The sequence below is a fragment of the Polypterus senegalus genome, chromosome 1 (assembly GCF_016835505.1).
Source record: "Polypterus senegalus isolate Bchr_013 chromosome 1, ASM1683550v1, whole genome shotgun sequence".
NCBI classification, from domain to species: Eukaryota; Metazoa; Chordata; class Cladistia; order Polypteriformes; family Polypteridae; genus Polypterus; species Polypterus senegalus.
Window position 1 is genome coordinate 45,977,632 of NC_053154.1, and position 16,183 is coordinate 45,993,814.

Here is a 16,183-nt window from a genome sequence, read left to right on the forward strand (position 1 = left end):
AGGTAAGCCACTGTGTGCACATATGAATATGATGCTAATTCATATGATTCAAATCTTTATCAAGTCATAAAATTGGAATGCTCATTACTTTTGGTATGACCGACGTATAAGTGTGCATATCTTATATATAAACGTCTACACGTGGAAGTGTGTGTGTCTGTCCAGCCCAGAAGTGAGAGGTGGAGTCGGGGTAAGGGCTCCTCCTCTGAGGAAACAGAAAACTCGTTTAGCCACTAATAATACAAGCGATGTCAGCATGTCGGCAAAACGAAAATTCAGAAGAAAGACAAACTCACTTAGCCACTAATATCGGCAAAACGGTATCCCTTTTACTTCTACACAAGTGATGCAAGCACATCGGCAAAACAAATTCTCCTAGGAGAGAGAAGCCCAAAGTAGTTCCTTTAAATTACCTGGCATCTCTACATTTCAATTTTTTTTCTTGACGATTTCAATAGTTTCTAGGACCCCGGGCTTTTTACAGCACAGTATAATTGCGTATACATGTTGTGCCCTGTACAGGATGCAGCAGATCCCCAAACCTCAGACACAACTTCAATACATCAGCGCTGTGTTCACTATTAAAATATCATCTTGCAGGCTTCTTCAATTAAACTTCCACAATACTTGTAATTCCCTACCGAAACCTCCACTCTATGAGAGTGTCACATTTCTCTGCTTCCAACAAAGACTCTCTTGGGTGAGGCAGAGGACTCATTTTCAAGCTGGACCCAGGAACATTAACATCACATCAGTAACACACACATGAAGCAATTCCAGGTCAGCTGACATGGAGGTCTTCCCCCAGCAGCCCATCCTGGCGGCAAATATGGACACCAAGAGAGCTTCTATCCCTCTAGAACTACAACTCCCATATGTCCCTGCAGGTGTTCAAACAGGTGCTATACCAGAGGGATGCTATCCTGGGGACACTTTTGACCCTGGCGGGCAGTCTCCCATCATTCATCAGAGAACACTGATTCTTTCATCTGGGATGCCCATCCATCCTGGCTGATGATCCGTTATGATGGCCTCCCAATCAGGTAAGGAAACACCATCACTCCTGGCCAGTATGTAAGTCCCTGCTTACCCTCCATTACATTGCCCCTTCCTAAACTGAGCTTTATATAGTGAAGTAGCCAGTGTCACATGAGGGTTAATCCACAACATGTTTGACGGTGATTCACACCGACTACAGATGGTCGAGGTGCTCCCACCCCACCATTCCCTGTTATAAACAGAAAAGCCAGACTCAGTTACAGCAAATTACAACAAAGAGGTGTGGTAACCTCATGTGTTTACAGGAACAGCTTGATCTTAGACTATCCTTTGACAGATGTAGTATTGCTATTCATAAATGGTCTTCTAGCATGTGAAACACCTTCCACCCCTAGGTGAATACCTTCCTTTCTGTCTTTTAAAGCTGAAGAGGAAAAATAAATGTGAGTTCTTAAATCCTCATATTGCATGGACTTGTTTTCTACTTGCTGTTGTGACACGTTTTGAGTCTGTGTAACATAGCTTTGCTTTTTTATAATAGCTCAACTCATTATGGGGAATCTGGACCATATGGAAACTTTTATGGATAAAAGAGGGGCTCCTGACTTTCTGTAATGCCATTGTACAACTTTCCTTTGTAGTTTATAAAGGCCTTTATCAATCTGTACCCAAAATTCTTTTCCAAAACTGGCTGGCCCCAGAGATCTGCATAGCCATTTCAATGCCTTGGGGCTCAAGTAGAGCTGCACAGTTAATAGTATATTAACTGCAATTATGATTACAGCTGCCACAATATAATAATTGCTATAAGTGATGATTAATGCATTCCGATTAGTACTCTCACAATGTCATAAATCAAGATTAATGTGTTTACAAACCTGTACGGGCAGCACAGTGGTGCAGTGGTAGAGCTGCTGCAATCGCAGTAAGGAAAACTGGGTTCACTTCCTGGGTCCTCCCTGCATGGAGTTTGCATATTCTCTCCGTTTCCTCCCACAGTCCAAAGACATGCAGGTTAGGTGGATTGGCAATCCTAAATTGTGCTTGGTGTGTCTGTGTGTGCGCGCCCTGTGGTGAGCTGACACCAAGCCTGGGGTTTGTTTCCTGTGTTGGCTTGGATTGGCTCCAGCAGACCCCCGTGACCCCGTAGTTAGGATATAGTGGGTTGGATGATGGATGGACATACCTGTACAGAACTACTAGGTTGTGCATTACCCACCATGTAAGATTTTATTAAATACTTTTAAATTTTTTTATACACAAGCAACTTTTCTTTTCTTATTACAGTAGAAGCTGCCATGTTTCCCATGTTAAACATTTTTGAGTGAAGAGTGGTGCTGATGACTGTGTTTTTAGAAGTAAAATTTGTTTTAGGAAAAAGAAATTCAACATTTGTGTCATAACTAATTTTATCACATTATTATTTATATAGGATTTACTGTCTTGCAAAAATAATTTTAATAAATGTGCTATATCTTTATTGTAAAAATAAAATATTAAAACAAAATTTTGTATATTTAAACTAATCACAATTTAACAGTTTTAAATTACATTTTTGTGGCTGTGTTGCAAGTATACAGTGGGTAAAGTATATGCAGCTGGTAAGTCAACGTACACATTTCAATGTATTGCTCTCATTTGAATTTAATAATCACAATTGTATTATTAAAGGCCATACATGTCAAATATTAATTTTGTCATAATCGTGCACCCCTTGGAAAAATTCACTGACTTCAGGGCCCCCCTCCTCGATGCTTTACAGTCACTCACCGCTACAGCCGAATCCGTCGTTGGCAGTACTTTTACTCCCACTTTCTGCAGATACCTTTCAGTCGCTTCTTTTCGCGCTTCAGGTCTAGCTTCTAACGTCTGCATCATATTTTCGAGGGTGTCGAAGACCTGCAGCAATGTACACAGTGGCCTGAAGAAGCCTCACTAATTCATCAAGAGCGACAAGCTGCTCGGACTGATCTGTCTCCGATAAAAGACGACACACGAATTTTCTGCCGCTCCCAGCGGAATCCAAAGGCACGCTCTTCCTCTACGCAAGAATTCTCTCGAGATTAATAAAGCATTTTGGGATATGGAATTCTAGCAGTCATTGTCACGCGCGATCACAGGCGTCCACGGCTGGCAGGGATGTGGGGATGGTTGCTAGGATGGGCATGTGATTTTTTTTTTTTTTTACAGTATTGCTGTCTTCGCGTTAATTTTGTTGAACTTGAAATACCGTTGCAATTGCTTTTATTATATTGAGCTTTCAACTTTTAACTTGGAGTTGCCAGATCGGTGGTAATCCCTCCAATGCTGCCGGGGGAAATCAAGGACGTGGGGGTAAAACGCGTGGAAGAATTTAATGGAGAGATTTAGGGGGCATACATAACATGGGGGGAAATTTTAAAAATAACGGGGATATTTTTTATGTTAATTACCTTCCTATTAAAATAGGATGTGATACATTCCACAGTTTTTCTACCCACAAAACTGCAATGTCAGAAAGGTGCACAATCCTGAACCGTGGAACTGCCACCTGTCATCGCTCCGCCCTTTCATCTCGAAGCTCGTGTGTAATTGGTTAAGGGCCAGAGTGGTCCAACAGTGTGTAATCGCAGACCGCAGGCTGTACTGAGACCCATCTCGAGAGTTTGGGACTGATGGCTGTCGGACAATAGCACTCTCAACCCACCCCGATCACTACGCTTCCTGTTATATTTTCTAACTTTATTAAATAGATTCAGATTTCTTACTAAGCACCAAAGCAAATCTTGGGCTGGTATTAGCTTGAAGAGATCTGTGAAGCTGTCGTCTTAGGTTAACAAGATTAGAATCAAATCATTCTGACTACATTTCAGCGTAATAATTATCATTCGTACTATTAACTCCTAAAGCACCAGGGTACAGACAGATTCAGCACTAAATGAAGGTACTGAACAAATGTTTTTTGATAGTGTCTATTATATAAATGGTTACTCATATTTAAAAATTTTGTCTTGTAAATGTTACTGTACTTGCATATTATTTTTTTGGGGTGCACACTACCTTGAGTTATTGAATTTTAAAATGAAAAAAGTTGTTCATATCAGAGCACAGAACACTGCCATTACATGCTTAGAGTCCTGTTTGCATCTATCTACCCATCCATCTTCCAAAACTACTTATCCAGGGCAGGAATGCAGGGCAGTAAGAGACTATCGCAGCAAGCATCAGGTAAAGGACAGGATCACTCCCTGGACAGGGGGCCAAATGCAGGATCACTCCCTGTACTGAGGGCCAGTACATTGCAGGATGAACACACACACACAGACCACCTAATGTGTATGTCTCTGGACTATGTCCTATGAGTGGTTTATGCGCAGTAAGTTACTTAAACTTGAATATCATTAAAGAAAGCTTTTACCGTATTTTTTCATTAGCATGGCTGTTCATCAAGTGGCAGGTTTTACCCTGTTTTAGATAACAAAAGTTCCCATCATTTGTGAATATCCTCTATGTAATGAAAGAACATGGCCTTCTTTTGCAGATGGCATACAATAATGCACATGAAACTTGGAACTGACTTTTCATCGGAGTAATTTCTGTAGCCTTTGCTAGTTAGTTACACAGTAAGGCGACATAATTCACTTGTATGGGAGACAAGACCTTTCTTTACAACCAGTGGTTTTTTTTTTTGAAAAACCAGCCTGTATTGCGTGTACAAATTTCTAAACAAGATTTAATTATTAAGAATGGGGGATATTTCTCAAAATGGGGGAAAACAGAACTGCTTTTAGAGGGATTTTAACTGAAGTACCTGGCGACCCTGATTTACTTTGCATTATGGACTTTAAGTGCTTAACTGCACACCAATCCTTCAATATTTATGACCAACATGTCCAAAAATTACTGTCACTGTCCAAATCAAAACAGTCATATTCTGACTCTGCACCCAAATAAATGTAAAAAAAAGTGTGCATGTCAATAAAAAGTTTATATTGCTCACCCATCCATAAAAGAGAAAAATTGAAGAGCATGCCACAGGCAGTCTGGTCATAGGGCTGCATTATGGTTCTGCCGCTGTTATTTAATAGTGTTGTGCTTTTGATTTTTTATTATTATGTTTGCCTCATTATTAAAGGAAAAATGTTTAAAAAGAAAGTAGTCAAGAAGGGTAACTATTCATAAAGCATCCCTCCTGTTGCCACCAAGTGTTGTTCAGTTGTTCAGTCGGTTAGTAACAGTTCTTTTAAAATTGCCTTATTTTATTTTGCTAAGCATTATTTTTGTATTTTATGTGCATTACAGGGCAGCACGGTGATGCAGTGATAGCACTGCTGCCTTGCAGTTCGGAGACCCGGGTTCGCTTCCTGGGTCCTCCCTGCATGGAGTTTGCATGTTCTCCCCGTGTCTGCGTGGGTTTCCTCTGGGTGCTCTGGTTTTCCCCCACAGTCCAAAGACATGCAGGTTAGGTGCATTGGCGATTATAAATTGTCTCTAGTGTATGCGCCCTGTGGTGGGCTGGCACCCTGCCCGGGGTTTGTTTCCTGCCTTGCGCCCTGTGTTGGCTGGGATTGGCTCCAGCAGACCCCCATGACCCTGTGTTAGGATATAGTGGGTTGGATAATGGATGGATGTGTTTTACAAGTATTTATATAACAGCACATGTCCATTCCAGTGTAGAAGAAAATGTAATTGATTTCCAAAACAGAATAACATTTTTTGTTAACTTTTGTATTACAACTAATTATACACATTATATCCATCCATTATCCAACCTGCTATATCCTAACACAGGGTCACAGGGTTCTGCTGGAGCCAATCAGCCAATACAGGGCGCAAGGTAGGAACAAGCGCCAGCCCACCACAGGACACGCACACACACACACACTATTAACAATTTAGAATTGCCAATGCACCTAACCTGCATGTCTTTGGACCGTGAGAGGAAACCCACACAGACAAGGGGAGAACATGCAAACTCCACGCATGGGGGACCCGGGAAGCGAACCCAGGTCTCCTTACTGCGAGGCAGCAGCACTACCACTGCACCACCGTGCCACCCTGTACTGTACACATTATAGAGTCTATAAAATGTTAAACAAGTAAGCAATTAGTTTTCATACAGACATGGACAAATTTGATGGTACCCTTCCATGAAAAAATGAAGAATCCACAATTATCTTTAAAACAACTTGAAACTAACAAAAGTAATTGGCACCCATCATTATTTATTCCATATTTAATGAAAATCAGACTTTTGCTTTGGAGTTTTGATTCAACAGAATATTTTAAATAATAACACAAATGAAAATAGCATGGGCAAAAATGATGGGACAATGAACCCAATATTTTCTTGCTCCACCTTTAGTGGCAATCACTGCAAAGAAGTGATTCCTGGAGCTCTCAGTGAATCTTCTGCACCTGTCCACAGGTCGTTTGGCCCACTCTCTATGAGGGTGAACTGATCCAACTGGGCCAGGTTTGAAGGAGAGCTTCATGTCTTCATGACTGCATGTGTCAGTTCTTCTCATAGATGTCCCACAGGATTCAAATCAGGACTCATAGAAAGCCACTTCAGAATAGCCCAATGTTTTATTCTTAACCATTCTTGAGTGCTTTTAGCTGTTTTTTTTGGTCCTTATCCTGTTGGAGGATCTATGGGCTGCGACTGAAACAGAGCTTTCTGACACTGGGCAGTACGTTTCAGTCCAGAATGTCTCAATAATCTTGAGATTTCATTGTTCCCTGCACAAACTCAAGATACCCCATGCCAGACACAGCAAAGCAGCCCCAAAACATAACTGAGTCTCCTCCATGTTTCACAGTAGGTATGGTGTTCTTTTCTTTATAAGCTTTATTTTTTCATCTGTGGACATTGAGCTGATGTGAGATTTGACAAAAAAATTTGTCTCAACTGTCCAAAAGACTCTCCCAAAAGCAGTGTGGTTCGTCAATATGTATTTGCGCAAATTCCAGTTTGACTTTTTTATGTTTTTTTTTCAACAGTGGCGTCCTCCTAGGACTTTTTCCATTGAGCCCACTATTACTCAAAATGATGGTGTGATCAGACCCTGATACACCTTGACCTTGGAATTCAGCTTGTGTCTCTTTAGAAGTTGCCCTTGGCTTTTTGCCTTCCATTCTCACTATCCCTCTGCCCATTCTAGATTCGATTTTTCTCTTGCGGTCATGTCCAAGGAGGTTGGCTACAGTTCCATGGACCTTAAACGTCTTAATATTATTTAAGTGTTGTCACTGAAACATCAAGCTGCTTGGAGATGGTCTTCTAGTGTTTGCCTTTAACATGCTTGTCTATAATCTTCTTTCTGATCTCCTCAGGCAACAATCTCCTTGGCTTTCTCTGGTCCATGTTCAGTGTGGGACACTCAACGATACCAAAGAGTAGAGTGAGTACTTTTCTCTGTTTAAATAGTATGAATGATTGATTGCACAACTGGAATGAGACATGTGTGATACGAATTAAAGAAAACAGCTAGTCTGAAAAACAAAATCACTCAAATCCAATTATTTAGGATCCTTTCTAGGGGCAGCAACAAATGTGCCCAGACCATTTTAGAATTTCTTTGTATAATAAGCAACAAAATCTCTTTGCTTTACTCGTTGAAATATCAAAAGCTTGGAGGTATACAGGGGACAATTGCTTTTTACTGAGTTTTCAGGAGGCCCACAGCACTTTTCCAATGAGTTGTAAGGGTACCAAAAAATGTGTCCACCTTATATATACTTTAAAAGAGAAGTAAAAGCCTATGTGTAGATTTCCCCTGATTGCCAAGAAAAGCTACAGGCCAAATACAAGTATGGTGGCCAGGATAGGGGACGGGTCCACCAACAGCCTCATGGGGTGCCTGCTTTGTTTTTAGACGTTTGGTCCTGCTTACGTCTCCTGGCAAATGTCAGCTCGGTGAAGCTCTACTGGTCCTTTACCAGTCTTCATGGCTTCTCTTTCACATTTGAGGCAGATCGAAAATAATCTATCATTATGACAGATCACATTTTAGGATCAGTCTTAGCAGGAACCCAAGAAAGTTGCAAAGCGTTCATAAACTGTGTCTAACAACAGGGAGAGCTCTCACTGAACTCTGAGATCTTTATTGAGGAAATGCGTCTTGCAACCATTCTTTAGGAAGTAGACTCATTTCTGAGATAAATGTCAGTCAGCGCTCTGATCACTGAAACAGAATGAGGCTCATCTCACTTCAAGAATCAAAAAGAAGCTGCCATTCTCCAGTTTAGAAGTGTTAACCACTTCTCCGTCTGCCTACAGTGCAATATTTCCAAACAAAAAGGGGGAAGCACGATTTCTCTGCTCACAGAAGTGAAAATAGAAAGCTGTCAAAAATCATTTTAATTTGTCTAAAAAATTATTTGATTATTTTGTCCTTTGTTGCATTGTATACTAGGTAAAAGTACATCTTGAAACTGGTTAGAATCCGCACCCCACCTCCTTTAAGTCAGTGGGCAACAGATGTTCTATACTATTTGAAACTGGAAAAAATCAAATCATCACTTAGAGGATCTGTTTTTTTAAATATGGCAGAATCTAATCAATAGTATTTTAGATTAAGTATCAGGGAAAGGGATACTCTTCCTTTCATGCTGCTTTTAAAGATTTGCTTTGATTGTTGGCTCTTTTCTCTCTTTTGGGTGGGGGATGAACTTCAGTTTGTTAAGTTTGATTTGTTTGTATGGATTGTTATTTGCTTTTAATTAAAATAGAAAAAGCGGGTATTCAAATTAAAAACATCATCCAAAGCTGGTGACTATTTAATAATTGAATAATATGACATAAAATCATTTTTGTGATCACATTTATAATAATAAAATAATTTTTAAAAATCACACATGAAAGCAAAAATAAATAAATCCTCACACATCTAAACCCAAAAAAGAAACACCCCTATCTCACCCACCCAGCTGACATTAGAACTGGCTCGCAGACCCCGCAGATGGGAGTTCTCAACATAGGAAAGAAAAGTAGAAACCATGTTAGGGAGAAACCTTCATTAGCCCTTGAGTAACTGTACATCCAGTTTTGGATAGCAGTGCTGGAGGACTTGTTGATGTGAGACACAGACAGTTTAACAAGGATGAGATTGTGAAATCAAATGAAAAGACCACAGCACGCTGCACGCCCCCAGCGCTGGCCCGAGTTACACAAAGCAGATCATCAGACTAAATATATGACTGGCATAAGATTTTTCAAGTAACTTGAACCTCATCTTCCTGATCTATGACATTCGGTATAACTGGTACTCCTATTATACCACAGGAGCCAAATTCTATTCCATTGATAACTATTAATTCAATATCCCTATTAACCATATTTAAAGTTTTTTATATAACAAGTACTAACAGCTTTGAGTCAAATATGTTTCAAACCCTAACCTGTATATTTTGCTTTATAAAAAATTTGTAAACATTTCTGTTTCCTTTTTCACAATTCATCAGTGATCTATCAATCCATCAATGAGTCACAGAGGACTAAGCACCTTGTCTGCAGCAATGGATTCAAGAAGTAAACAGTTATGAGAGGAATGCCACCAGGCTGATTTAGAGATGGACGTCAACCTAACAGCATGTCTTTGGGTTTTGGATTGAGGGAAGCCCCCCCAAACATGGGAAGGCAATACACAGGAAGCTTCCCACCTCAGCCGGTAGTGAAAGTGGTATTCCTGTTGCGTGACATTCATGCCACTCTTTGTGCTAAGCTGATTTTATTTTGCAAATGATTAAAATTATTTACAGTAAGGTCTCCATATTCGCAGGGCATACATGTTAATAACATCCATGAAAGCTGAAATCTGGAAATATCATGGTTCTCACTTAAAAATGCAATTTTTAATGTTTTTCACAAATCCAACTAGTGTAAAGTATTTAAAAGAGATAAACAAGATATTTATTGTTATGTAAAATTATTTTAAATCTGTAATTAATAAACAGAATTAAATTATTTTTTAATAGGTTATACAGAATTAAATTATTTTTAATAGGTTATACATTTTACAAACCAAAAAGAAAAAAATTAAAATTGCAACTTAACACTTTTCAAAATTACACATATACAATTTAAATGAACTGAGAAAAAAGTGATGTACCGCACGAGGCTAACTGCTTGCTGTAAGAGTTTCTGTTCCTGCAGATCAAGAAGGATCGGTCGAGGCTCAGATGTCTAATTGCGGAGCTGGCATTTTATATTGCTGAAACATCCTGATAGGAAGTTGACTTTTCTTTTGTTTATTTCATTTATTCTGTAGCAGTGCTACATGAAAAGGACTTAAGTTCCCAGCAGCCACTGGATCACTGCACTTGGCAGCTCCTGCTCTTCTTCCTAGGGCTGCTGGGAGAAAGAAAATGAGGTGCCGGATTTAAAAAAGAAGCCATGACGTGCTTGGAGGATAGTGATCATTTTGTGTGTGTGTGTGTTAATATATTAATTTCACTGAAACTTGGACCTATTAGTTCAGAGAACAATTTTTTTCTGGATTGTGTTTGTGTCCTGTGCCTGGCTTGTTTGTGTAGTTTTGTTTGGTTTGGGAGTTGTTGTCCACAGACCACATTTCTTCCAATAAAAAAATCATAATTGGACATTCAGTGTCATGGTAGGAAAATCTTTACATCTATCTCTTTATTATAAAACAAAATCTTGCAACGATGCAAGACTTTTTTCCTGCTACGACACGTGATCTTTTGAAGAGACAGAGAGAGAGAGAGAGACACCTTCACGTCCCACGAGACAGACACGTCACGTCATACTTACAACCTTTGGAAGCAAGTCCTGTGATACACACGCAGAGCAAGTTAGAGATAATGGAAGTAGGAAAATTCGAAAGTCTCAAAATAATGAGAGTAAACATTGCATTAGCACAAACAAACGGAAAGTATTACTCAGTGAAATAATGGAACAGGCTTTTTAAACGTTCAAATTTTCGCAATGAAATGCAGATCACACGGCATGGCAGCAGCAGCAAACCAGCAGAGGTAAAAAAACAACTGTTACTGTATTTGTTTCCCATTGTATCACCATTTAAGAGGGGTTTTGGAGGAGTGGCCACGTCTCCTTTGGGTGCGTTCAGCACCCCTCGTCACAATGGCGCTTAGCGCAGGCAGGGGAGGGAAAGGGTTGGCTGTTCACTGAGAATATTTTATCCATACATCTGTCACATCAGGAGGCTGAGGAAGTGACGCCAACTTATCAACTACCATCCATGACTATGCAGACCCGACCCCGCTGTGCGGCACCCCACTACACCAGAGAACACAACAAAGGAAACTACTGCCTTATTAGAGTCCCACAGACAATTACTCCTGACAATTTCTATTAACAACACTGATTCAAACCCTGTGAATAAATTACTGAATTTTATAGATGACACAAAAATTCAAGGCTGTTAGGAACACATTAGAGATCTTTGCACGTTTCTTGTCTTGTTTTTGAATGTTATTCAATTTATTTTAAATATTGTATCTTCATTTTATCATCTTACGGATGACACTGCAGTTGTGACCCACTGGGCTTGCTACTTTGAGCAGTTGTTCAAAGCTGATCCTCCGGCAAGGACGTTGGATATCTCGGGGTCCTCGGTTCTTGGGACTGCTCCTCCAATTATCTGTGACCCATCCAATCTCACTGAGATTGCACAGGTGGTGAACCAGCTGAAGGGGGGAAAGGCTGCAGGGATCTGTGGTATCCGGGGTGAACTTCTCCAAGCTGGTGGTAAGGCTGTCCTCCTGGCATTGCAAGTAATCTTTGCTTCCATTTGGGAGACTGGCATCATCACAACTGACTGGAAAACTCGACTTGTATCTATCTACCCTATCTAACCTACCTATCAGGTTACAACGTGAGTTACCACAGCTATGCTGATGACACACAGCTGTACTTATCAATAGCACCCGATGACCCCGACTCTCTCAATTCACTAACACAATGTCTTACTGGTATTTCTGAATGGATGAATAGTAATTTTCTCAAACTAAATAAAGAGAAAACTGAAATTTTAGTAATTGGCAATAATGGATTCAATGAGGTTATCAGAAATAAACTTGATGCATTAGGATTAAAAGTTAAGACGGAAGTAAAAAACTTAGGGGTAACTGTTGACTGTAACCTGAATTTTAAATCGCATATTCATCAGATCACTAGGACAGCATTTTTTCACTTAAGAAACATAGCAAAAGTTAGACCTCTTATATCATTGAAAGATGCTGAGAAATTAATTCACACTTTTGTTTTCAGTCGACTAGATTACTGTAACGCACTCCTCTCTGGACTACCCAAAAAAGACATAAATCACTTGCAACGAGTGCAGAATGCCGCTGCTAGAATCCTAACTAGGAAAAGAAAATCCGAACACATTTCTCTAGTTTTGATGTCACTACACTGGTTATCTGTGTCATTCAGGATTGACTTTAAAATTCTGCTTATGGTTTATAAAGCCTTAAATAATCTCGCTCCATCTTATATATCGGAATGTCTGACACCTTATATTCCAAATCGTAACCTTAGATCTTCAAATGAGTGTCTCCTTATAATTCCAAAAGCTAAACTTAAAAGAAGTGGTGAGGCGGCCTTCTGCTGTTATGCACCTAAAATCTGGAATAGCCTGCCAATAGGAATTCGCCAGGCTGATACAGTAGAGCACTTTAAAATACTGCTGAAAACACATTACTTTAACATGGCCTTTTTATAACTTCACTTTAACTTAATACTGATACTCTGTATGTTCAATTCATCATAATAACTATTCACAGTGGCTCCAAAATCCGTACTGACCCCAACTCTCTCTTCTGTTTCTTTTTCCGGTTTCTTTGTGGTGGCGGCCTGCGCCACCACCACCTACTCAAAGCATCATGATGCTCCAATATTGATGGACTGAAAGCCAGAAGTCTACGTGACCATCATCATCAAGTCCTTCCATGAAAACCCTAAATCCAAAGAGGACTGTTTGATTTATGTTAGGTAGATTGCCCAGAGGGGACTGGGTGGTCTCTTGGTCTGCTATCCCTACAGATTTTATTTTTTTTCTCCAGCCTTTGGAGTTTTTTTTTCGTTTTTTCTGTCCACCCTGGCCATCGGACCTTACTTATTCTATGTTAATTAATGTTGACTTATGTTTATTTTTTATTGTGTCTTCTATTTTTCTATTCTTCATTTTGTAAAGCACTTTGATCTACATTTTTTTGTATGAAAATGTGCTATATAAATAAATGTTGCTGTTGTTGTATCTGGAAAGGGAAGGGTGATCACCTGGATTGCAGCAACTACGGGAGATAACACTGCTCTCTGTGCCGGGTAAGGTCCTTGCTAGGGTCATCCTCAATAGGATCCGTAATCACTTGCTCACCTACCAGTGACCGGAACAGTGTAGTTTTACGTCTAAGAAGTCTACTGTACCATCGACCGCATCCTGGCACTGAGGGTTCTCATGGTGCGCAAACGCGAATATCAGCAGAGTTTCTTTTCAGCCTTTGTCAATTTTCATAAAGCATTTGACTCAGTTAATTGAGCTACCCTGTGGGACATTGTGAGGGTTCGCGGGATCCCCTCGAGTTTGCTGGATATCATGGCCGGCCTGTACACTGGTACTGTGAGTGCTGTGCAGAGTGGAGGCAGAATCTCTGTGTTTTTCCCAGTTGATTCTGGGGTTCGTCAGTGGTGTGTTCTGCTCCTACTCTGTTCAATGCTTGTATGGACTAGGTGTTGGGCAAGGTCGTGGGGTCCAGCAGCTGTGGGGCATCTGTTGGTAAAGACAGATTTACGGATCTTGACTTTGCTGACAATGCTGTGAACTTCTTGGAGTCAATGGAGGCTCTGATCGGAGCGCTTGAGAGACTGAGTGAGGAGTCTGAGTGTCTGGGCTTGCGAGTGTCCTGGATAAAAACCAAGATCCAGGCTTTTAATGACCTCTTGGGCACAGCCATCAGCAGTGTGTCTGTCTACGGAGAGAGTGTTGACCTTGTTGAGAGGTTTACTTACCTTGGCAGTGGCATTAATGTCATTAAACGGATTGGGAGGGTATGGGGGGGTCATGAGGTTGCTGGAAAGGGGTGTATGGCGCTCCCAATATCTATGCAAAAGGACGATTCCTGTTGTCATGGACATTATAATTTTCTGTTTTTGCAATTGAAGATGTTATTTCACTGACATTTTGAGAATCGTTTCACCATTTGTGTCTCCATTTTACATTCCTGGTAGTGTCCATGATGTGTACTGGTTGCAATCACATGACTTTGCATGATGTCATCACCAGACAGCAATGCCATATGCTAGCTGTCCTCACCTCAGGACTCTCAAAAGAGGAAACTTTGTTACATCACTTTGTATTTATTTTGGTTAGGGCTTTACTTTGGCTATTCGGGCTACTGAATCTTATTTGTTTTTTCTGATTTTGATTTTCTATTTAAACCAAAAAACTTTATTTTAGGGCTGTCAGATAAAATGTAGCTCTCTGAACAAATTTCAAATTTACCTAAAAAGATCTTATGCAAAGGCAAAAGTTCACATTCAGTTCTAAAAGAACAGATGTTTGTTTTACCACCACTACTTTTATGATAGTGTTATTCCAGAAGCTCTACATAAAGCTGCAGTATTTTACAGACCTGTTCTTGCACTTCACTTACACAATCAGCTTTTTCATTACTCTGACCAAAGGCTGGAAGAGGACCCAGGGGCCTCATTTATAAAGCTTGCATATGCACAAAAAGATGCTTGAAATGTGCAAACACAACTTTCAAGGCAAATGTCAGGATTTGTGTAAGAAAACTTCACAGGGAAATGTGTGTATATTTACGGCAACTTTGAGCCATACATATGAAACATTTCGGAGAAACTGGGAAATGAAGACACCCTTGATAAAGTAGGGAAATGCAGCCAACCCAGTTAAATGATGACTCACACACATTACTATATTATTATAATTCTACTATATTATAAGATTGGCTTGGTGAAATGAATTGTAATAATTCATTTCACGGGGCGGCATGGTGGTGCAGTGGGCAGCGCTGCTGCCTCAAAGTTAGGAGACCCGAGTTCGCTTCCCAGGTCCTCCCTGCGTGGAGTTTGCATGTTCTCCCCGTGTCTGCGTGGGTTTCCTCTGGGTACTCCGGTTTCGTCCCACAGTCCAAAGACATGCAGGTTGGGTGCACTGGCGATTCTAAATTGGCCCTAGTGTGTGCTTGGTGTGTGTGTGTGTGTGTGTGTGTGCGCCCTGTGTTGGGCTGATGCCCTGCCTGGGGTTTGTTTCCTGCTTTGTGTCCTGTGTTGGCTGGGATTGGCTCCAGCAGACCCCCGTGACCCTGTAGTTAGGATATAGCGGGTTGGATAATGGATAGATAATTCATTTCACTGAGCCATTACTATAATGTGTGTTAACGTGTTAACATTGCCTCTCTCTCAGATGAGACTCGTGAAGCTCATCGGCACATCCCGCGAGGGCCGGTCCTCTCCAGGACAGGGAGTCGGCATCCTAGGCTCCACAGCTCCACCCTGTGGAAATAAAAAGTACAGGTCTGGGGGTCCCTGCAGTTGTAGCACTGCTGCTGCACTTTGTCAGGAGTTCTCGGTATCATTCTCCGGGTCCTCGTCTTTCTCTGGGGTGCACTGACAGTCTGGGTCCCTCTATGGGAGGAAGAGGGACCACTCGCCATCTGCACCCCTTTAGACGGCCGCGAGACTGGTGGCGGCAGTCGGGGCAAGGTTGTTTGGCAGCTGACATCCACCAGTTGCCTCCCAAACGCTCCCTTGCCATGCTGTTGGTCATCGCGGCAGCGTCTATTGTAGTGGGCGGGGCGGCCTGAAAAGCAGTACTGATCATGACTGCGGCCGTTGCGCTCCGCCCTCCCCTTTCCTGTACGGCCCAGGCCTCAATCACCTGTACCGATGTGTCCTGCAGGCAGGAGGATGACACGTCACGCCTCCGAAGCCACTCGGTAATGGCTCCCAACGGCGTACCGAGCTTCTTCTGTAGTCCCTCCTTCGTCTCCTGCTGGACCTGGAAAACTTTAGCAAGGGACTGCAGGGGTAGGAGGACGGCTTCCACCTTCTGTACAGTCCATAAAATGTTAGTACTGTCGCGAGCCATCGAGGCCTGGCAGATTTTCCAAAGGCCCCCTCGGGTAACCGTCAAGTTCGGAGTAAAGGTTTGTCATCTCTGCCTCTGCTCTTTTATCGTCAGCGGCTTGACACACC

General features: G+C 41.3%; 1 protein-coding gene across 2 annotated transcripts in view; it reads right to left on the reverse strand.

Moving 5' to 3' along the window:
- Positions 1-16,183, reverse strand: part of dhcr7 (7-dehydrocholesterol reductase) — a 99,075-nt gene that overhangs the window by 45,060 nt on the left and 37,832 nt on the right. Inside the window, exon 1 of one of the 2 annotated variants that reach the window (XM_039748606.1) lies at positions 2,770-3,303. The exons of the other annotated variant lie outside the window; for it this stretch is intronic. Coding sequence (XP_039604540.1) covers positions 2,770-2,877 — 108 coding nt within the window. The 5' untranslated portion in view covers positions 2,878-3,303. Of the gene's footprint in view, positions 1-2,769; positions 3,304-16,183 lie in introns of those variants that run through there. 2 annotated transcript variants of the gene reach the window in all.